Genomic DNA, 23,977 nt, shown 5'->3' on the forward strand with positions numbered 1-23,977 from the left:
AAATGTTAAATTGTGGATCTGAGGAGGATCAAAGTCTGAGGACCGCAACTCTCACCGGCACTGAATGCTTGAGTTAAAGGCGATTCAAAGTCTTTGAACAATATTTTGAAATTTCGCTAGAAGTGCGTTTAGTTTTTCGACTTATTTACTGTATAAACATTCATCTCAAAAGCAACTTGATCAAAACCGCAGCTGCGTGACTTGGTTTACCACACAATAAACACAAATACGACTGGGGGGTTGATGAGGCTTCATGAAACTGTGTTCTGATTTTCAGAGCTCATTCGGTGGTGCTCTTTTCGAAAAATGATGTGACCATTTTGGAGTTTTGAAGGAGGACACTGTTCCATGACAAGTATAAAAGAAGAACCACAACAGGAAAGTTTTTAAACACAAGATGTTTTTATGGCCGAGTCCTCGATTGTTGTTCCCGCGAACATTCAACGTGCCGGCCTTGGGCCGGATCAGTCACGTTGCTATTGCACATGGTCAGAGTGGCGGCTGCCAGAAGTGGAGTCATGAAAGCAGGAGAGATTGAGAGCAGGTAAAGCCTGAAACTGAGATCAAATCACCTCCACGGCGAGGCGAACAGACGCTGAGAGATGAGTCGTAAGAATAAAAGCCTCTGAAGTGGACGGAAATAAATCAAATCAAAGGAAGCGACTCGCCAGACGCCAATTCTCCACTGTAGAGTCTTCTCACTTTATTTAAGTACATGTTACAAAATCATCTGTACAAAGGCTAAAATTCATATATTTTTGCATAGAAGAAACAGTGATGCAAAAGGATGGAATGGCACAAAAAACTCCACTCACTATCACACATGGGCTTGTTAACAGTTAGGTGAAAAGAAAAGGGGGGATAAAGCTCTGTACAAAAATACTTTGCTGCTTCATGCTTTTAAATCGGAGACAAATTGGTGGATGGTTTCCTCTTTCATCATTGCTTTTTGTTCTTCTTCTCCTCGCCGAGCAGCTGATTACCATGAGCTTATCGGGGCTTCAAGACAGCAGCCGTCCCTCAAGAGAGTAAATGCTGTTTTCAAGGCGCCACTTCGGCTTTCATTAAAATCAGAGGGATCTGCTGTTGATATCAAACGCCGTCCTCCAATGACGCTCAAATAAAGCGCCTTCAAACGGCGTTAAAGAGCCGCTCTCCGTGATGAAACGTGGCGTGTAAAGAGTCGTCGAACACAGACTCCAATGAGCGTTCGCTGCGGCGGGATTCCGTGAGGCGCCTGGCTTCATCTGAACAGAACAGTCCAGGTGTGTGGAGAAAGGCGAGTTTTTGATGTTCTTTTCTTCCGTGTGGCTAAGAGGCGGAGGGTCGGCAGGGGTGGGACACACATTTACACCGCTCACGCTTTCAGCTGTAGCACCAGAGACGGATGAAGAGGCAGTTACAGACATAATGCATCCAAAACCCAGTGAAATAAATAAACAGGGTGCTAAGGCTATGTCCACATCAGAGCCTGCCCGGGAGCCGCGTTTCACTTTGGATCACCGGGACTGTTACTCCATGAAGATTGAGACGTTACTGTGTGATTTTCTGACCACACTCTGCTCATCCCCACGTGTACTTCCCGCTCACCTTTCAAACTGACACACTGAACAATGGAGATACTACTTCTTCTTGAGCCGAGGAGCTTCTTGCTACTTCCCAACTTAAACAGAGAGGCATGAAAACAAAGGGAGAAGTGGTGGTGGACATAGCCTTAGTCTCCACCGTGACCTGTGTGTCTCAATACAAAATGCAGTTGCGTTCAAACTAACAAACAAAAACACAAATGTACATTCACTTGACACGGCGTAAAAAGAACATCGAAGACCAAGATGGGTACATAAATAAGTGAGAATATACAAGTAAATGCAGCGCGTGTGGCGAGATGGGCGTATTTACATCCAGAGTGCTGTTGTTGTTGTTGTTGTTGTTGTCATGGCGGATGACAGATCTCCAAGTACAAAACCGTTGGACAAAATATAGCGGCGTGTCGCAATTTAATTAAAACTAGTTATTAGCAGGGAGAAGCGAGACGACAAGCATGTTGTTTGGTGCCGTGCCAATTTTTTCCTCAGCTCTATCAGTTTTAACTTAATTGCTTCAACAGCCTGTAGCAGACTCTTTTTTTTTTCCATTTAAAAAAGAGCCATCGCATCGTCTAATCCCCTCTGAAGTCACGCGTAATGGTGTCATGTTCCCACAAGAAGTTCCTGTCAGGAAAATGAGGCAAGACAAGCAGGCTGCAGTTCCTTTTGAAAAGAAAAATGAACAATGTACAAAATCATTAAAAAAAAAAAAAAAAAAAAAAAGCGTCTTCAGTGAAATAATCTGCCTCCAGGAGGAGCGGCGTCTGGGATGGATGTGGCGGATCAGGCGGAGGAGACGGTGTCAGCGTCAGCCTGAAGGGTTGGAGGCGTGTGACGTCACGCTTGGAGAGGCACGTCTCCAACATACATGAACGTGAAGCCTCTGTTTCAAGCACAGCCAGTGTCCCCTGCAGAGCACGGCTCCACGTCCCGTGTCGCATCTGGGCCAGTGAGTAAGAGAAGAGACTGCAGCGACGGGAGCGGCCGCCTCCCGCGCTCTTCATCAGCAGCTGTCATCTTCACCCCGCGGGATCAAAATGGGACCCAGAGCCGGGAGGCGGTGCATCACGGTCGGCAGGGTCATCTGTTGCTGCTTTATCTCCGCGCTAATAACCAAAAGATGTCTTCAGGTGTTGCAGTCATAAACTGTGATTGAGTCTGTGCGGCAGCGATGAGTGCGAACGCAACCCAGAGCAACAAACCCAGTTCGAAACAACTCAGTCCACAGCTTGGCTTTTAACTCGCTGCTAGTTGAGGCGTCTTGTTTGTGTTCCCTAAAGATATCACACGACTGGAGCGAGACACTTTTTCTTTTTTCTTTTTCTTTCAGCGTCTATTCATTTTGCCGCCAAGGCCCAGTGCACACAAACAAGGAGAATCGTAAAACAGTTCCTCCTCCAGAAACTCCAAAATAACAGCTGTTTATCAAACGTGGCAGGAATACTTCAGACGAGAAATCGTCTTTTCTTGCTAGAAAAAAAGGACAAGTGTTCAGCAGTAAACGTGAATTGGTTGTTGAAATAATCTCATCTAATCTCACCTTTACTTTTACAGTATTTTCTTGATTTAAACGTGTTTTTTCAAAGTATTGGGGTGCAGCTAAAGGACCGGCATGAAACTGAAAAATCATCGTGATAATTTCTCCTTTTGTGAGATTTAGGGGTGCGTCCCGCTTGTGCTCTAGTTATTTTCATTATGATTTGCTCCTTCATGGCCATTTAAAATTTCCAACCAAGTGTTGCACACGTTTCGCACGTTTCTGTCTCGATGAGATGCTGCGCTCCGTTGAGCGTGATGTAGCGTATAGTGGCAACACGATTTTAGTTGTCGTGCGATGTCATTCACATTCATGAAAAGCATGAGTATCAATTCGACTACAGCCGCTGGCGACTCTCTCAGTGTCGCGACAGCCGTTGACATCGCTCTTCGAGCAACCGTGTCCTCTTCAGGATAAACAACTTTGAGCATTGATACTTGTTCAAGTCTGCTTTCATGTCATTCCCAATTAAAAGCCGAGTCATTCAGGATGAAGCGCGATGCCGCCAAGCGCTCAGCGGCAGCTCAAAAAGGCATGAAGGTGTCTCTAATTTAAAGATTCCTTCAGTTAAAAATAGTACGAGGTGCGGGATTAGCAAGCGGGAGCTAGTCATTTGGAACGCTTCGCTCCCTCAAGTGCGACTCATTCACATCTGGTGCCAAAACACTGCTCACTTCAATCTTGTTTCGGATAGATACGGAGCCAAAGGAGTTTTGTCACAACTTGACTTTTTGAAGGGAAGTCTTGAGGTTGTTTTGGCAGCGTGGTGGGGAACCGTGAGACGTCTACAAACCCATCGGCGCCGGTGAAAAGTGCTCACTTGACGTCGTAGGGATAATGGGAAAATCCAGCATGAGTCTTAATGCCCCTCTATGTCAGGGTGAACTGAAGTGTGTCGGCAGGAGAAGATCTGACCAGCTTTGAACGGCGTGGATTAGTGTTGATGACTCGAACCGTCGTGTCATGGAGGGCATGTTGCCATTTTTAAGTGTCTCATCGATGATCTGCCTCCACCCCTCCACCATCCCTTTGCCGTGTTTAAAGAACAAGGCGTCCAAAAATAGGTGGACCGTGGACGCCAGTCAGCAGAGAGTTTCGGGGAGTTCATGTGAAGCTCTTGGTTTCTGACGGGTGGGAAGAAAGTAATGGAAGAGGGAGGCAGAAGGGATCGGAGGCCAGGCGGAGAGAATAAAGAGGCCAGGACGAATATGAGCGATGTCAAGACTATAGAAGCTTCTCGAGCGCCGCCTCTCCACACAATTGACGGCTGCATTTCAAGCAGCGAGTCCTTAATGCTCCGCGCCTTTTTTGTGTGATGTTCTTTCACATGTGCCGCCTGGACATTGCGATAACACACACCCACAATGCTACACACACAAAAGTCAGACCGTTCGGATCCTTTCTCTCATTAGTGCTGGCTAAATCTAAGCCCATTTTCAACACGGCTGCGAGCGAAGGTGAGGTGCTGAGAAGGTCGTCGCACAAACAAGCGATGCGAAAAACAAAATATGACCGAGGCTTTCCGGTCCGCGCATCATTCACTCAAACAACGGTGAAACTGGAAATGTTCAGTAATAGTGTGGCACCATAGAACAGGTTGAACTAATTTATATTAAAAAAATATTTCAGTCAGAAACGACTACATTTATAAGTAGTTACTGTCTGAAATATTATCATTTTAGATTTAAAAAAAAAAAAAAAAAGCCTTAATTTTGTATATATTCTAATAACATTCGCTGAACTCTGCCCTAAATTGACTTACATTATTTTCTGCAGATTTTCTAATATGACGTTTTCTCCACTTTATTCAATATTCATTTTTTCAATATGAGAAAATAATTTTGTCTGGCTCCCCAAACAAGTTCTCAATTTAGTACCTTCTTCCAGGGTCTTGATCGACCTGGAACAGTTTTTATCAGCATGAAAAAAAAAAAAAACGTCTTGGATCCAATAATAATAATAATAATAATAAAAAAAATAAGAATAAAAACCTCATCCTTGTTTGTTCTATGTTTGGGCACCCGTCAAATCAGAGAGAGACATCTGTGCTTCTGTGGGCGCTTGGCTCCGTTTCTCAGCTGTGGGTCTGCTCCAGTCCTCTTGTTTGTTCTGGACGTGGGTCAGCTGCTCTGGTCATGGGACTTTTGAGGTACTTGGAGCACAAAAACCCAAGTACATGCCAGGACAAAAAGCCTTTAGAAATCCTTAGGGTCCGTCCACAAAATAAGCTGTTCTACGGTTCCAGACATCCAGACTACACAAAGTGAACATTGAATATGGATGATGCGCGGACCGTCCTCTATATCGCCTCAACACAATAAGAAAAACATAGATATGAATCAACTCTCACCTTTGCTTTCTTCCAAACTACCCATCGGCCATACATTCCGTCGGAAAATACTTTCGAAACAAAAATAGTGAGGCAGTGAAATAGAAAACTAGCATGCCGTTTTGCTTTTTTTTCCATTTACAAGAGAAAATGGGTCTTAAATTTATGCAGAAAAAAATAATAATTCCAGTCCCACAGGCGTCTCCACATGTGCATTAGTTAATCATTGTCTCGAGAGTCTGTGGCTCCAGCAGGGGGGGATTGTTAGTCCAAGCCAGAAAATAAAAATAGAACACAGAAATGTCTTTTTCCAGTTGTGTTACTCTTTGGCAAAATGAAAGGTGGACAGATAGTGGACGTGGGAATCTGTACAGAAGTTTCGGGAGTGAGGCTGGGGTTAGGATGCTTGAAAAAGTGAGGACCGAGGAAAGAGGGGGCTCCGGTTAGGCGTCGTACTTCTTCCCCGTCCTGTGGATGTGGTGGAAAAGCGTCATGGAGAAGGCCATGCCCAGGAGCTGCCGAGACAAACCAGAAAGTAGAGTCAATTTAGGCCCGCATGTATAGTGCGTGTTTATGTTTGATTTATGAGTGCGCCAGTCTGCGCTCTTTTTGATGTGGAAGCCGCAGGGCTGAGTTTTTCATGCACAATAAATCCTGTGGGGAGGCAACAACACATTTCCTCTTCAAACTCCAGCAGTGGAATCCCTGCGACGGAGAGCGATGTCGAACGTGCTCGGGTATCAAAACGGTGACGTCGACGCCACTGAATCAAAGACACCCGTCACTTCCTTTGAAGTTTCCATTAGCCACAATATTTGGGGATCAAAGGACGTCGCTCAATCTAATCCTGCAACTATTACATCGCCAATTTCCCACGCAGCCAAGCAGCACTCGCCAAATGTTCACTTGTGATGTTTTGCCTTGATATCATTTGTTTATTGAGACAGGAGGGACGCACAGTAGAATGAAAATGACAGTGGAGTAGGACGTGTTTATGATGTAAGCCTGAATATAAAATGAAGGATGTTTGAATGTACTTGCCAAAATCACAGCTTGAGAGGTTAAATGAATGCAGACACTGCGAGGAGACCGTCTCTCCGGAGAGCAAACTTTAGCGCTCACTCTTTAAATGGACGGCCACAAAGTCATAACCTATGAGGTGAGTATCATGCAGAACGACATGCGCTTCAAAGTCAGTACACAAATGAGACAGAGATAAACTAAAGTCACCCTGAGTCGGACTGCTCCGTTCCTCCAGAAGTTTCAGATGGAAATGTAACAGCTCTTTCCAATATTCGCTCGTTTCTCTCAATTTGTTCCCATTGCAGATTCATCTCTATTACCATGACTACTTTTTCGGGAAAGGCGAGCACCACTTCAGTGGTTTCCGTCACATACCATCACTGGGAACTCTGGGAAATTCTGGAGGGAACCATGTCTGCAGTTTGTCTGAATCAGAGATGATAAGTTCACTTAGTGTGAAATGGAATTCAGGCTTGTGAAAACATCAGAGCGCACGGCGACCAGCATCCGAAATCCTGCTGTCTTTTGCACGGTTACTCCATCGACAGGAGCGTCCCGAGGTTTTATATGTAGAGGGAGAAATGCTTCAGGGGCCCAAGTTACGTAATGGTCGAGAAAGTACTCATATATAAACCACTTGCTGCTTGACACACAAACAAATGAGAACAAATAAATGCACCATTAGCTATGTGATGTTGTTTGGGCATTTCTCATCGGAGTGGCCACGGCGAGACCCCACCTGGTGATAGGTGCCTATCCACCTCAAATCCATGAACTGCATTGGTTGTCTTCTCCTCCAATATTCTTTGCTCTGCACGTCCAAACCATCTGACCTCCCTAACTTGGTCTTGGTCCAACTCTGACCCGTGCAATTCTGCTTCTTGTTATTTAGTCCCTAAACTCTGTAAAATCGATGTTTTATGAAACACCTTCACATTTTTCAGCACTCAGTAGGTGGCGCTCTTGGTTTAAAAGTGATGTGAGGTTTCACTGAAACAGTTCTCAAAGCCGATAGATTACTCCTTAAGTTAGGACACTGTTTCATAAAGCCTGAAGTTTCACGTTTTCTCTTCTCGGAAGCTTCAGATGGTACTTGCAATACTTCGGCCATGAAGGAAAGGAACGTCACCACTATCTCCGATTCGCTACTGAGAAGCATGAGGCCACTCCACGTACACAAACTTATTCGGCGCAGAGCATTGTTGAAAGAATAGGTCGGGAGTAGTGCGTAAATCACCAATGACAACAGTCATCAGAGAAAATATAGAGCCTTCTTCAGTGCTGCTGTAAGTCATCATCATTTCAACGACTTGATTTTGAGAGAGCGGCGTTTGTAGCAGCGACATTCCCGCGGCCATAACCGACAAACATTTGCTGCACTGCACCAGCGCACTCACATTCACGGACGTTGTATAATTTTATCGCGCATAAGAGTGCAGGCGGAGGAAATGTATTTATCTTAATGGGGAATTTGGTTCCTGAGCGGGAGAGTCAATTATTTAAGGACGTGCGAGTCGGACCAAGGTTTGCATGAGGCCAAATGTTTTCCTAAATGGATTTTTAGGAGGACGAAGGAGGTGCTACGGCACTTGCATATATTAGCTTACAATAAATGGCGTTCAGGAAAAAAAAGTTAATGGAAAAGTGGGGAATGTAAAACTTGACTTTTCTTGAATGTGGAGTTTAAATTCACTCCTGTGACCAGTGACCACTGTTCCACCGTGCTGTAGATGAGTTAGGAGACCTCTTTATCCAGCATGAACATTAGCTTACACTGCTAAAAGGACCACACGCATAAGGATTTTGAAAATTATCTTTTTTTTTCATTAAGTGTGTGGTGTGATAATCTCAACACAGCAGACTCTGTCCTCACTTTTTCAAAACCATAACTCTGATGTGATAAAAAGTGAAAACATCTCAACAAGTGGTCATCATGCACCATATGGAAGTGCATGGGATGATGCTGTCTTGTGTTATTTTCAACAGAAATATCCTGGAAGAAACATAATAACTAATTGACAGGAACATGTGCTGCTGGCGGAACTAAACTTAAACTTAACATTTTTACTGTGATCCGTTCCATAAATATCAAAACTCCCCCCTTTGGTTCCAGCGTATGTTGGACGGCTTCTTGACTGGACACTTTGGGATCCACGTCACAGTTCAAGTTGAGAGTGACTATTTTTGCTTGTAAATATTGAACATGTTTAACATTTTCAGAGCCAATTTTTGGGACAGATTGACTCCCAGACATAAGGACTCCTGTTTACAATTTAGTTTACGGAACACTTATTCACCATTAGTGAACTTAAGTTACATGATGATCTTAAAATACCATCCTTGTTCTGGAGGGAGCAAAAACAGCGCAGCCCCAGCGCACTTGTACAGCTGTACAGGCCAGGTACTGTCAGTACAAGTAACATCCGACTTACGAGTGGGATCGGTTCCGACCAACCGGTCATAAGTCAGATTGGACGTCAGTCGAATGCCATTCAAAACAGCTGACACGAGGGTTATAGGTGCTACTGTAGTGGTGGATCACTGTGTGAGAGTGAGATGCTGAGATACTGTGCTGCTGTAACTGTCGTACGTGTTGCCGGGCTGCTACGTGCTGCGGTGCCAGGCATTGAATTGGCCGTGGTTGTAAGTACGGGTGGACGTAAGTCCAGCAAGTCGTAAGTCGGATGTTACCTGTATATTAAATATTAATAGAGCGATAACCTAGAAACAACGTCCCTGTAACCCAACACCTTCTGAAGCCAGTGACTGTGAACTGGTGGGTTGGGAACCAGAAGAGGGGCCCGTGTACATAAAGTAGTTGTGTTTCTATAATTGTACAAACTCAAAATTTGGCCATTTATTTGAAAAGAGTGCAAGACTTTTTTTTCCATTTTGGCGCCGACACACACAGTCGTGAAAGGCGTTCATTTTTAGTCTTTAAAAACAACGCACCGTCCATATGACACATGCCGGGGAGGAGGCCTCCACGTCCAGCAGCCCCAGTTGTGTCCCGGCAGTCGGGCACTAATGATCCCCCTGACAGTGTTATTGCACACAGCCTGATCTGATGACAACACGTGTGTTTCGGGCAAGCCCACCGGATGAAACGTCCTTCTTTGAAACTTGACCCGTCTATATTTAGCCCGAGTATCCACTGTCTTGTGATGCAGCTTTATATACAGCTCCTGCCCACCTGGCACGGAGCCATGTGCTATTGATTCATCCAGACAGGTTGAGAGGAGGATCTGCTTTCAGAACACGCTGGCTTCAATAGCGTGCGAAATATGTGGGAGCCCCGAACGCCCACCGACTCAGACCTTCCAACTTTCTCGGCAGATGCTGCATGACTTGGCTGCTGCTGCACATGCTTCTAAAAAACGTGTTGGCAGAGAGCGAGACGAATGTACATGAAGAGAGAGAGAGACAATTCATCACCACGCCTCCCACCTGCACGACCAAGATGACCATGCCGATCGTTCCCAGCAGGTGCTTGTTGTCGTCCAGCCACTCCTCCACCTTCTCGAAGCAGCCCTGGAGGAGGAAAGACAAAGTGTTATGACTAACAACAGTGCATGATTCATCTTAAAATACACCTAAGTCCTGTGAATACAAATGAAAAACATCATGAAACATTGAATTCAAGGTGAAATAATGAGAGAAATATGTTGTCCACTTCACAAAATAAGTTTCTGCTTTAAGCTACATTTGTTAATTCATTACGATTTTAAATTATTGATCCCACAATGTGGGAATTCACGTTGTGCAACAGCCAAAAACACTGCAAATACAGCTATTAATTAATAATCCATCCTTTTTTCCTTTTATTATCCCACATGTCTGTGTGTGGTTGTCAATTATTATGGTCCTTGACCCCATTAATTGTTGATATTATCTTTTTTTTAATTATCTATCTATGCTTCTTTTCTTAAAAACGAAAAGTCAAGACCCCTGAACCTCAAATTTATGAACCATCAATAAAGAGAAATTTTACCAATATATATTTCAGCAGATTTAAATGGTTGGTTAGCATTTAGTCATGTTATTATTATGAATATGATCTGTCTTTCTGAATCACTTATTGTTTTTATGAGTTTGTGTATATCTTACTACATGTATAATTACATTATAATATTACATTATATTTTTTTTAAAATAAACAAGACTCATTTTGTTTAGTTATATACCATGAAATTGTAAAAAATGTGTTTTGGTTTTATTCGTATGATGCATTGCGATGTATACACTACACTACACTACGATGATGTGATATGATATGATACAATAGGGTAAGATAGGCTACGATATGATATGATAGGGTGTGCTGCGATAATGCGATATTATATTATACAATAGGATATGATAGGCTACGATATGATATGATACGAAGCACTGCGATGCGATACCATGCAACACGTTACAATACGCTACAATACAATATGATATTAATATCACACTATTTCATATCATATATTCTTTTTGAAACTCTCTCCTCTTCATATCATATTAAAAAGTTGAGAATTATGAATACTGCAGAAACCAATGTCACATATGAGATTGAATAAGTCGTCTAAAATATGTAAAGCCTCTGAGATGGTTACAATGACCACAGCCTGACATTGAGCTTCACATTTCGTTGTCACCCATTCCATATCGCCCTTCAAACACAAGAATTATTAAAGAAAAAAAGTAAGCTCAGCTGTATATGCTGTAGAGAAACAGCCGACCACCTGTTGACTGCACGCATCACGAGCACCTGCTACCTGATAGCTTCAGGTGTAAAGAGCCAGACTTTCTCGCGCGTTAAAGCAACATTAAAAATGCATGGAAACGTGACGGTGTTGCTGGTGAGTAAAGAAAACTTGCGTTCATATCCCTTTAAATAATACAATGAGGTGCTGAAAGGACTTTTACAATGTGACTTATAGATGTGCGTTCATGCTGCAGGGTCCTCGTGGGTTCACTCAGAGGTCACTGTGGTGGGTCAGTGAAAGGTCCAGATGCAGTGGTGGCGTTGTGGTGGTGTGTGGTGCGGCTGCTCCCTCTGAACGGGATTAAACGGCAGCTTTAGGAGCTGGCTCACTCTCTGCCTGTTCTCTTTTGAATTTGGAAATTATATTTTTAATCCTCGTCTCTAAACTGTGAGTCGAACCATGAGGAGACTTGCAAAGCAGAGAAACCGAGAAGCCACTTTCTGGAATCCGCTGGTAGTTTCATGCATAATTGAAAAACAGCATGAATACAAACTAAGGAAAGAGAAACTTTTTTTTTTTTGAGCACACAGCGGGTTGTTGATTGAGGCCATGTTGAATTTTAATGGTGTCTCATTTAAAGTGGCAATAGTAAAAGCCAACCAGAAGACCAGCATCACAATAAAGGCCGTTGCATTTCTGTGCCGCCCTCCTGGTTTGGGCTGGAACTCACGTACTGTATCTCTGGGTCTGGCTCACCAGAGAGGGAGCAAGACCTCATGCATGCATTTGTCACTTCCTTGTCAAACCGTGTTAGCAAGAAAACAGCGCAGGAATAACCCGAGAGGGGTGAGGTGTCACCAAAGCAGCAGCACAAGCAATGAATGGAATGGCGATCCGTAACTGTTGAATCGTACCCGGTTCCAGAACATGTTGGTGGAGTTGCGTCCACAGTTCTGGTAATGTTCCTGGCAGCAGCGGTCAGGAACCACTTTCTCTTGCAGGGCGTCGTGCCAGTCCGTGTACGCTATCACGCCGCAGCACTTCCACTGTCACACACACCACAACAAATCACATCAATCTTCAATGATAAACATTACATAACTCTCAAAGCAAAAAAATGATGCAGAATGAGGCAAAAAGTCAAGATCATGATCAGAGCACTGGAGTCTTCAGAGACACAGCAGAAGCAGTCAGCTTGCAAATCACATAGACCCTGACCAGGATTCACCTCCAGCTTTAGCACTTTGATTTGACTTCAATCATTTTTTTCATCTGCGCATTAAAAAAATAGTTTATTCCCAGAAAAATCCAAAGTTGTGGATGCCTTGGAAAAACACATGTAAACTGCAACAGTTTTACTGCCCTGATTTCATACAAATATACTTATTTATTCATTTCTCTTTCATATTTATATCAATATACATACGATATATATATATATATATTTTATCCACTATTGTTAAACTTTTTTTTTTCACAGCATCACATCTAAATCCTCACGCAGTTGTCACACGTACTGACCAAAGATGCCGCTGCTTACTTCTCATTACTTGGGTGTTTGGCCCTTCATGTGTGTGTCAACATGACTACGATGAATATGTTTTAAAGAGGCCGATAGTAGTGGCAGCTCAGGTCAAGGTGAGCAGATTTGTGTTATAAAGTATGTGAGTCGTACAATATCGGCGTCAACAGAGCCCACGCTCAGCAACACCCCAGAAGAACACGACAGGTGGCGGAAAGATCATCCACCAGACATGGCATTTAATGTTCTTCGGGCCTTTTAACGGAATATTTGCTGCTCTTTATATTGTGTTTTTGTCCAAGTTAGGATGTTTTTATGATTCACTTTTTCTCCACATCATGACACATTGACAGCCACCACATGGGTCGGTAGATCACACCAGCATGGTTGTTTTAAAGAAACTTTGGAGCCCAGTATAGAGCTACTGTCTGAGACTCTTTACAGACTTGGGTGGAAGTAATTCTGGCTGAGACAAAGCAGCCAGCGTTGTTGTTCAATACGGCATTAATTGAGATGCAAACCACTGGGAAGGCCGAGCTGGACTATGTCCAAAAGCTTCGCATTCAGTCACGGAGTCTGATACTGAGATTGATTCCTGCTAATGTGTTCCCAAATATTCCCACGCTGTGACGTCTGCCCACCTCTGCTTGGATGATGTTCCAGGCGTTTCTCAGGCCGAGGTTGTTGTCGGAGTTGTAGAGAGCCAAGCCGTCCTTCAGGTCCTTCTTGGCGTTTTCACTCACCTGTGGAGGAGAAGGACGCAACATGGCTGAGCATGGGTAATGACGGCTTGTAAAAACAGACTTCAGGGAGTGTATTCACATTTTCTGCTCTGCTGATGCGGGAAATGGATTGAGATGTGGCAAGCTTTTTTTTTCTCTTCTCAACGCAGCGCACATGATTGATCAAGGATCGGAACTTTGAGAAGAGCTGGGAATAAAACTGGGGCTCATTTAGTTTGGTGGGATTTTAATTCATCCAGCGACAGACACGGCACTGTCCTGGTTCAGCTTCACACGCGACCTCCCTGTGGCCCTTAAAAAAAACCAGAGAGTGATGCGACTCAACTGCGACGTCCGCATCTGACAAGGATTAATCTCTTTGTCCGCACTAATAAGATACAACACCAAAGGTTGAGTCCTCCTGCAGTCGACTTCGCCGGAGGATTGGCGCACAATGCCTGCACAGATTGAGAGGCACTTCAGATTTGAGGTAATTAATAGGAGGAAAATCTTCCATCCAAGTCCACCAGCAATCCCAGGTGACATCACAGCACAATGGGACGACTTAATAGTTAAAGTCCTCAGTCGAGCAGGAAACTGCAGACACTTAAAGAAGCAGCATCTTCCCTGACACGGCAAACTTCACATCTATTTCCAGAGACTGGTGTTTTCCTCAGGAGGAAAGCTGGCGGGGAAATCCAGTCAACAAGCAGATAACTATAACACTTTGTATTAAAAAAAGGAAGATCAGTAGGTGGAGCTGACAGGGCGGAAATAACTTCATCACCGACAAATCTAAATGACGCTTCCAAATAAAATCCAAAACTATCTTAAAGTGCAGCAGAAACTCACCATCAGTATGTTGATATCATGTCAAAGCTTCGAGTTCAAGCGTTCCACAAGTTAGCAGGAAACCTCTCCTGTGTTATAGGTCTGTGTTGCTGGAGAGCATTCATGTGTTTTTTCAAGATAACCACTAAAAATTTATAAAAAAACAACAACAATTGATCTGATCTATTAAAATACTTGTCTCTCTCTGGCAGTTTTGGCCGCTAGAATAACTGAGTTCTACCCTGTTTTTTTTTGCCTCCCCAATAATGATTTGAACGTTGATATGCAATTGAAAAAAAAAATCATATTCACCCATAAACTACCATCATTTCTTTACAAGAGGAATTTCAATAACCTATCAGACAATCACGTCAGAGCCAGAGTGTGTGCATAACAACTCCTTCAGACTTGATGAAATGTCACCAGTGGCATAATGTAACAGAAAAGATACTGCACTGGAGACTTCACTCCTCTTTCAAACAAAGCCAAGAACACTTCAATACCATTCAAAGTTGGACGTAAGTCTCATGATTCTAAAGTGACATTATGGAAGAAAGTGCCCCAGCTGGATGAGAAATGTTGAGTGAAGGAGCTTTTCAGTAGCCTCAATAAAAGTCACAGTTTTTGCCGTCTGCTTTTCAGCCGTCTGCACTGATGGCTTTGGTTGTTATAACATATTTGACTCCAGGAAGGCTGGGTGAAAGCTAAGGGCTGTGTGAGGTTAAAAATGAGCAGACCGCTTGCTGTTCTGAGGTCAGTGATGACCTCATTCCAATTTGTAGTGGACAGGACAGCTCTGACAAGTCACCCCACCAAGCTCACAGTCAGGGAGCTTTGATTCATGCAGGGTGGACGTGCTGTGGTGTCCAGACTCGCCGCCTCATTACCATGCCTGGTTTAACGTGTATGTGTCTTGCCTATATCCTGTTCATCATGGATACACCAGTGGAGGCACACAGTCGTGGTTCTTGTTGGTCCTCAGCACAAGTAAATATTCCATAATACAAAAAAAAAAAAGACAAAAGTTGTGGTCTGGAAGTACACAAAACCACTGAAAAGCAACATGTAGTTGTGATATTTTTCAACCATGTTTCTAAAAACCATGTATTTAAGATTAAATACTTGAAGGAAAGAAGAAATGCACAATAGTATTGAAAAATATATAATAATAGAAAAAAAATGAAGGTAGTATTCCAAAAAAGTTAATGGAGAAAAATGGTCACAAAAGAAACATACAGTGGAACCTTGGTTTTCGAACATCCCAGACGTCAAACAAATCGGAGTTCGAACAAAAATTTTGAGATTTTCTTGCTTCGAACTCGAACGCCCTCGATAAAAACCTGAAAAAACGCACACTCCAGGGTTTGATGTCCTGTTGTGGGCTGGAGCTGGGACAGGGACGAGGCGAGTCTGGGACAGAGCGTGACTTGGTTCATGACTTTGTCACAGCCAAACTGCACAGAAGCGCACATTCAGAGCTGGACACACACCGGGCACCTCTTCACTTCTGGAGAGACGTCACTCACTCGGCAACCCCTCCCACATGCAGCGGCCACACACATAGACGAGCAGCGCACCTGCAGCACACACTCTACATTCACTCCTACAAAAGCCTATTTTAAGGCTTGGAACGCATTATTTCTTTTTACACTCATTGTAATGGGAAAAATCGATTCAGATTTCCAACAAAACGTCTGGAACCGAGGTAGCACTGTATCTCTAGATGGAAAACAAAGTTCTTTGAGTGGAATGACTTGAAAAGGACATTTAAAATGGTCTGTTTTAGGTCCTTTTTATGGTGTCAGTCGTGCCAGTCAGTCTTGTGTTACTCTCACTCTTGTTTGTTCCTGTCGTTCAGGTGTTCCAGTCAGTTTAGACAAAGAAACAAACCAACAAACAAAAAAAATGGAAATGACAATACAACCAAAAAGAACCAAAAATGGAAAATAAAATGTAAAATAAATAAAAAACAACTAAATAAATCCGTCAAATACGTGGAATGCTCAGCCCTAACGCAGTGGGGACTGAAGAACGTATTTGACGAGGCTATCTTAGCTCCTAGCATGATCTTGTGTGCCCCAGGCCCCTGGTGTGACCCGGTCTGAGCTCCCTCTGCGCCCTCGAATTCTCACTGAATGAAACAGAAAAGTCGAAATAATGGTCTCATTGTAATTAAAGTTTCCTTCGCAACACGCGCTTTAGTTCTCATGAATCACACGCAACCCATTTAGAGGCTTCTCCGAAACCTTCGGAATGACATTAGTCATTTGAAAATCCCTTTAGTTCATGCTCTGGAACATCGCTGACAAGCCTGTATGAGCCAAGGCCCTCAGGAAACCGGCCCGGCCAGATCTGTCCCGGTGCAGGAAAATGAGATGAAGAGCAGCAGCATCATCAATCTCTGACTCTTTGTTTCTTCCCTCCATTTTACCCTCCTCATCTCGAGTCTATGCAAAGCTCCCCGCTCATTACCAACTCCTCGGAGCAAAGCATTCAGGGAAGAACAGCAGCAGCAGACTGAGTATAAAACATCATCGTCTTCCCGGTCCGTGTTACAGCCTGCGATGAAACCTAATGATCAAAATTTGCCACTGAAGAGGAGGCTGAGAACAAACAGTCTGACCCAGTTTGTGGATCCTACGGATACAGACGCATCATCTCTGTATTTGCCTGTTTTTCTCTGACAAGGAAAACTAACTTTTCGGATCACAGCATCGCCGCATGCTGGAAAATATTTCACAAACAAGCGACGACAGTGAAGTGTTCATCGAAAGTTACCACGGGGCGATGATGAAGCGCCTCGTATTGACAGAGACGTCAGCGCCGGCTCTCGCCTCTAATTGTAAAGATAAGCTTGTGGTTTCTTGTCGGTGGACCGAGTCTGGGCTCAGCAGAAACAGGACAACACATTCATCACGGTGATCAGGAGGGTTCAGACCGGGCCAGCCGACGGGGAACGCAGACGACTCACCGAGGAGGGAGGATATACGTGATGACAGGCCTGACGCTTGTCTTCTGTTGTTGTGCACAGAGGCAGCTCGCATAGTAGGATTATATAACCCAGACATCTGCTTTTAAGAGATACAGCTGAAGGATGGAGGAGACTCTCAAACCAGAATCCCTTGAAGGATTATTTTTATTATTTTGTCAATTCAGAGCCAGATATTTCAGAGAGACAATACATCTCGGCTGGTCCACGTGTTTAAGAAGACGCTCGTCCTTTAGGCGTCATCCTACAACAATGCCTTTCATCTGATGCCCAAAAAATATTGAGGTTTCAAGATTGCAAGGTTCTACAAGTCTTTACGGGTTAACCAATCAGGTGTCAGCTGAAACAAGCTGCACCAGGCAGACAAGCAACTGACTAGAGACTTCAGACAGCTGGTTGGTGAGAAGGGGTCTTGGTGATTGGTTGGAACCAAAGCCTGCACCCACTGTGGCCCTTTGAGGACCGGTATGAGAACACTGATCTACTGGTTCTCAATACCTGCGATTACGCAACATTTACGGTGTTGTGTGCGGCGCAGCTTTATGAGCTGAATCAGCAGAAAGATGAGCGTATCTTTTGAGGAGGATTTCTTCAAGTTCCGGGTCATTTGGAGTCTTGTTTTGTATTAATGTCCACTGTCACCTGTCATGTTCAGTGTTTTCTCTCGTGCTTTTATTTTGTTGCTGCCTGTTTGTTTCTGTTTCTGTTTCTTTGTCTCCAGCTGCCTGAGCGACACAGTTGGGATTCATTGGCGAATTAACCTCACATGGATTTCAACACCTCAGTCCCGGCTCGTGACGCCAGATGGTTGCTTTGCGTCCTCACGGTAAAACTCCTTTGATCTTCACTTCTCTTGTGCTCCTGTCGTTAAAAATTCTGTGCGTGCTTGACGTCTTTTCTCAGCCGCCTCCTTAGTTACTCTCGTTCCTCCGCTTTTGTTTATTGCTTCTTGCTGTTGCGCGTGTGAGTGTTTTTGGTTAGACTTACTTTTTCTGTTTCACCGTGTTATAGTTATTCCTCATGTGTGTGTGATTTAGATCCACCACAGAGCGTCTTTTGTTACTTGGGCCTCGTGAGCAACCTCCGAGTGCCTCTTCTGTTGTCCCCCTTAGTCAGGCTTCTTATTTTTTTCTGTTTCAGGTTTCTCCCTGCACCTGCTCGTGTTTCCTCACTCCGCGTTGATGTCCTTGGTTTATCGTTCCTGTTCGTCTTTTGTGTTTACATTATTTATCTTAATAAATTGTTAAATTATCCTCACTCTCCCGAGTCTTCGGTAAACCAGCACCAATTCAGCTACTGGGTTCCACCTCCTAGACCAGGCCTGGCCAACCTGTGGCTCCTGAGCCACATGCGGCTCTTTTGATCAACAGAGGACAGCGCCATCTATTAGGACAATGTTTCATCAAACCTCATGGCAAGTGTACAGGGAAACTCTCACAAACAACGTCAAGGATACAATCGGTCAAACATGGTGGCGAACTAGGATTTACACCGGGGGAGACCCAGTTCACAATGATGTCCCCAGAAGAGCTGGAGACCACCAGGGAGACGGAAGCCTGGGTATTTTAGCTCCGGCTGGTGCTCCCGCAGCCTGAACTCAGATAATGCATGGGTGGATTACGGTGTATAACAATCCCACATGGGGCAAACCCAAGACCCAGAGGTCAAATCCATGCAGCAAACGTCATTTTATGTGGCCCACAAGAGCTTGGATGTCAAAGTGAATCATTAACCACACAGTCTACAGAGACGCTTGAGGCAAAAATAGAACAGAAAACTGATCTGTGAAGATGCTTGTTTCCGGTAATGATTTGTTCTGACTTAGTTCGGACTCAGATCACATTTTGGCTCTGTGCCTGATTGAGTTTGACATCCAAGTTTTCGGGTCTCAAAAGAGGTTGACGGTTATTGGGTGTGAACAGCGTTTCACTTTCGAAGTCGCCGTCATGACTTCAGTGTGTCATTTCTGTCCTGGCCTATTTACTCAGCTACTCCTATTGTCACCACTTCAATAGTTGATGAGGCCATCTAAAATGCTTCACCACTTCCAAGAGAGAAACAATATATTTGGTACATGCAGCTGAGTGAGATAATAATCCCATAACTGATACAGTGGCTCTGTAAGTGTCACATTGCTTCAACAAAGCTTGGGAATCAGCTGGTCATGAATTGTGTTGTAGCTGTTGGTAACAGCCTGTCTGACAAACTTCCTGCTCAACCACCTGTTGGGTGATGACAGAGAGCGACGTGGGTCCGTGTTCATTACTCTGCATCTCCTCCAGACTGTCTCGCATCCATCTTCCTTCAGACGACCTTTGATGGCTGACGAACAAACGCTGCCACTGGTTACTAATCGACACAAGAGAATGTGCTAATGATGAAGGTGCGCACGAGCTATTTGTCACTCAGCTGTTACGGTTTGAGGGTTTCAAATCCGGGCTGCGACGTTTCGTAGGTGCGTGTCTGGTCACAAATTTGAAAATGACTTTGCTTCACGGAAAACTAATGACCTGATCTGCTACCTTCTGTTTAGAGATGACACTCGGAAACATGGGAAAAATTAAAGAGCAACTTGTGAAAGGACGGCGAAATAGCTGGCGCTGATAATGTTTTAAATGGGGATTTTTGGGTGGCATCTGACACTGACTAGAGCAGAAGTTATTTCAGTAACTACCCAGTAACTACCAATGACACAGTTTTGAAATAAAATGTGACAAAAGTTTAACCACATTTCATCACCTCTTGAATACAGTGCTACATTACTAGGGCCAGTATTTAGTATAATATACTGTATGCTCCAAACATGGCAGTGAATGCAAAGTTTTTTGGCCAAACACTCTTGAACAGACAAGTGCGGGCAAAGTGTGGCTCGGGGGACAAATATGGCCCCTTGACTGTATTTATGTGGCCCTTCTGGAGTCAGAGTAAAACTATAAAACTGATCACGTCACGAATGTTTTTGTTCATTATGATGCAACTTAGACATAACTTAAACAGAACTTCCTTGTATTCCTTTATTAGTAGTTTTTTTTTTAATTGTTTGTCTTTTCCGTTGACTGTTTTAGGAGTATTTCTTGTCCCTTAAAACACATCAGAATTGAAAGTAGATTTTGAAATGTATGACACACGTTGAGAATCTTCAAACTGAATGCAGTTTAAACACAACAAACCAACATTTTCTGTGCATTTTATTTATTTATTTTTTAAGCTTTTCTCTCGCCCTCCTTTCTTTGGGTTTGACAGCACCTCTCAACGGTCACAGTATATAACCTGGACCCTTAGGAAATTGAATTGCCCACCCCTTCTCTTGAAGCTGTTTTGTGCAAGAGACACGTGTCCCCCAAACAAAACAGTTTAAGAAGCCCTCTCACCATAAGCCATTAAAAAGATGCATCATATCAATGTCCACAGAGCCCACTGGAGCAAAGTCAGCATATATGCACTTAGCTGAAATTTGGTTTTACACTATTACACTGCAGCGCTGAAACACAGCATTGCCATGATAATATGAACTGACTTCACTCACCCATCTGAATATACAAGTCACATGACTCTTATTTTAGGCAATAAAGTGCAAGGGTCATATGGTTCAACTCAGTACGTGGGAGTTTAACCACAATAACTATAAGTGTAGATCAGAATCTGTGAGGACGGGGGGGAAAAAAAAATCCTAAAAGGCATCTGTAGTTGTGTTTCAGAACAAAACATACAACTGAAAGCGAACATAATAGTCCTCTTTTGATACGGCGAACTCACCAGGAGCCGCACTTGTGCTTCGCAGGGATCCCCTTGAAGTTTCAATTCCCAGTGGCAGCCCGCGTCTCATCTTATTAGACCTGATATTGTCTATGATGTCTCAAACCTTCACACGATCCAGAATAAATCGGCACTTATTTGAGAGTCTCATCCTCCCGTTTGTCTGCTCAGATCTTACAGGCATTAGATGTCATTCCTCCACAACATCCACCAGGGTTGATTTACAAGTGACAAATGACGCCGCAATCAGCAGCGAGAATCTGAGCCACTCTCCCATCATTACTACTCCACTTCTCACACTCTGGCTCGGGTCTTCAAATCTCATTTTCTCCTTTGGCTGTTTACTGTCTCCATCTTTCCGAGGTATTGATCAGCCTCTGCTCCCTTCCATGTCAGGTCAGGAGGAGACTGTCAGAGCGGTGCTTCTGCCCTCTCAGTCCACGGACCCACACCACAGTGTGAGGTGGCGAAGGGCCGGCCAGACAAGGCAAGTGGACTTAACTGCTGCTTTAGAAGAGGAGTGTGTTTTATCTCACAAGGCTTCTTCATGATGACCTCAAAGAAAGCAAACATATTCACAAACTCTTCTGACACTGTTTGTCTTTTTTTCCTCTATTGTAGTTATGAAAGTGCAACATTACTAAAGGCACTGAGGGTGTCTATAAATAATCAAGATAAAATAAAATTAAAATAAGATGTTAACCTTTAACTAAAAAGGCACTAAGGCAGTGCCTACCTCTGTGATATCCACCGTGTTTTTAAGAACCACAGCATAGAATACAATCGCCTCTATTGTCATTGCACCAAACTCCCAAGGTCCAAAGAGTTGAGCTCTAAGCGTAGCCCTATGAGGCTTCATGAATCGGTGTCGTCATTTTCAGAGCCCACTAGGTGGCACTGTTTGATCAAAAATCGTAGAATTGAAATAACCATTTCAAAGAACCCTCACATTGTTTTTAACCTGAGAGCGCCATCTACTGGGCTTTGAAACCAAGGACACTGTTTGATGGAACCTTATCAGCCCATCACTACCGAAATCCTTATATATGTAATGTTTTAAAGCAACGTCCAACAAACACTTTTATCACCATAGTGGGGTGAAAGATGTGATTTACGTTTTACAGTCATGCAGCCTTTTTACCAAAGCTGGTCACGTGACCTGCAGAATGAATGGTGACATTTTAGGAGTTCGTAAATCCAAATGGACTGAGAGAAAGCCACCAAATTCAAACAGCTATTAAGTAAGCTCATGTCCAACCGACCCAGAAATCTTGCAAAAATCTCGCAAACATCTCTCGATCAGACGAACAAAAGGACGTACGTAGGTTATAGTCTGTGATCGCCAGAGGTAATAAACGACACAGTGTGAAACGCCAAATGGCTGCCATCGTGAGTCTCTGTGACGTGAAAGTGAATTCAAATGAGAGCAAGTTTCACAGCTATTAGAGTGAGCCCAAGGCTAATTTGAAATTCAGGCCGTACGTCTTCAGAAACAGCTAACAATCCAAGGTATCTAACTTTCGCTGAGCTGGATTATTAAGAACCCACACTGAGCTCATACGACTCGGCATGAGTTAGGGTCCGTCTCAGAGGCCAGCCAGGGTTCTCTGCCCCAGACTGCAATAACTGAGGTGGCAGAGGAAAACAAAGCCAGAGCCAGAGGTCCGTAACAGCACATCATTAAACAGGATGTTTAATTCCCGTGCTTGCTTTGTAAGCCTGAAATGCAGAGCCCCAGGGTCACACAACAATATGAGGGGAAACCCCTGCTGCTACTCTGTAATTGGTCTGCAATAATAAAGTATAGCCAGTGGTTAAAGACATTTCTGCTCATAAACCGACGCCTGATGTGTCTTCGTGGGCTTGTTCATACGCTGTTTGAGTCAGGGCTGGTTTTGGCAGGTCATTTCAGGCAGCAAAACAGTTGCGCTTCATGCAATTCGTTTCAAGCGCCGTTTGTTGTTGTGACACATCATTGCACGAGCCAACGGCTTCGAAAGTTACAACTTGTGTTGCGTTAGAGTTAAAAACGTGATTAAAAACATGACTGTGAATGCGGCTGCTGCCGGTATGAATGACTCGAGTCACTTATCACAAATGCGCTTAGCTTTTTCATGTTTATTGATGTCAACTCTTCATCCGAGGTGCCAAACAGTTTAACCTTTAACGCGTCCATGCAGGACATCACGTTTGATTTCAAGCTAATATGAGCTAACCGGCCATTTTAAAGCAACCCTACCCACCCTGCCTTCTGGCCCCCGTCCTTCTGGGAAGAGGCTGCGGAGCATTCAAAGCAGGACAAAGCAGCAGCTTCTTCACCTGACTGTGGAGCAGTGGTACTGCTCTGAAGGCTTTGGTGTTGGTTGATGCTGTTTCATGAAACAGTGTCCTCATTTTAAGAGGCCACGAGACGGCCCCATTTGCTCTATAACCTTTGGCTTTGAACCACTATTTCAACAGGTGGTTGATGAGGCTTCATGAAACAGAGGCTTGACTTTTCAGACCTTAGTTTCAGTGAAATGGTACTCTTGAGCAGAAAGTGCCATCTAGTGGGCTCTGAAAATTTGGACGCTATTTCATGAAACCGCTTTAGCACTACATCACTAGTCGGCACAGCTGTTTATTTTCCGATTCTTCACCGAATAAAAAGCTTAATATTGACATCAATAATAAGCTAATACAAGTAACATCCGACTTACGACCGGGACCAGTTCCGACCTACCGGTCATAAGTCAGACTGGACGTAAGTTGAATGCCATTCAAAATAGGCGACGCAAGGGTTATAGGTGCTACTGAAGTGGTGGATCACTGTGTGAGAGTGAGATGCTGAGATACTGTAGTACACGTTGCCGGGCTGCTACATGCTGCGGTGCCAGACATTGAATTAAAAAAAAAAAAAAAAAGCATCTGCTGGCTGTGGTCGTAAATACAGGTGGATGTAAGTCCAGCAGGTCGTGAGTCCAATGTTACTTATATAATATTCTTAAACTA

At 43.8% G+C, this 23,977-nt stretch overlaps 1 protein-coding gene across 6 annotated transcripts in view; it reads right to left on the minus strand.

Moving 5' to 3' along the window:
* Window positions 1-684: 684 nt before the first annotated feature.
* Window positions 685-23,977, minus strand: part of tspan9a (tetraspanin 9a) — a 238,323-nt gene continuing 215,030 nt past the window's right edge. For 3 of the 6 annotated variants that reach the window (XM_053884526.1, XM_053884525.1, XM_053884527.1), the window contains exons 5-8: window positions 13,330-13,431; window positions 12,081-12,212; window positions 9,923-10,006; window positions 689-5,967 (exon numbers count right to left, since the gene is read on the minus strand). In XM_053884526.1, the coding sequence (XP_053740501.1) occupies window positions 5,896-5,967; window positions 9,923-10,006; window positions 12,081-12,212; window positions 13,330-13,431 (390 nt within the window). In that variant the 3' untranslated portion in view covers window positions 689-5,895. Of the gene's footprint in view, window positions 5,968-9,922; window positions 10,007-12,080; window positions 12,213-13,329; window positions 13,432-23,977 lie in introns of all 6 variants that reach the window. The other 3 variants (XM_053884524.1, XM_053884523.1, XM_053884522.1) reach the window with 2 other exon arrangements.

Source organism: Synchiropus splendidus, chromosome 14 (assembly GCF_027744825.2).
Source record: "Synchiropus splendidus isolate RoL2022-P1 chromosome 14, RoL_Sspl_1.0, whole genome shotgun sequence".
Lineage (NCBI taxonomy): Eukaryota > Metazoa > Chordata > Actinopteri > Syngnathiformes > Callionymidae > Synchiropus > Synchiropus splendidus.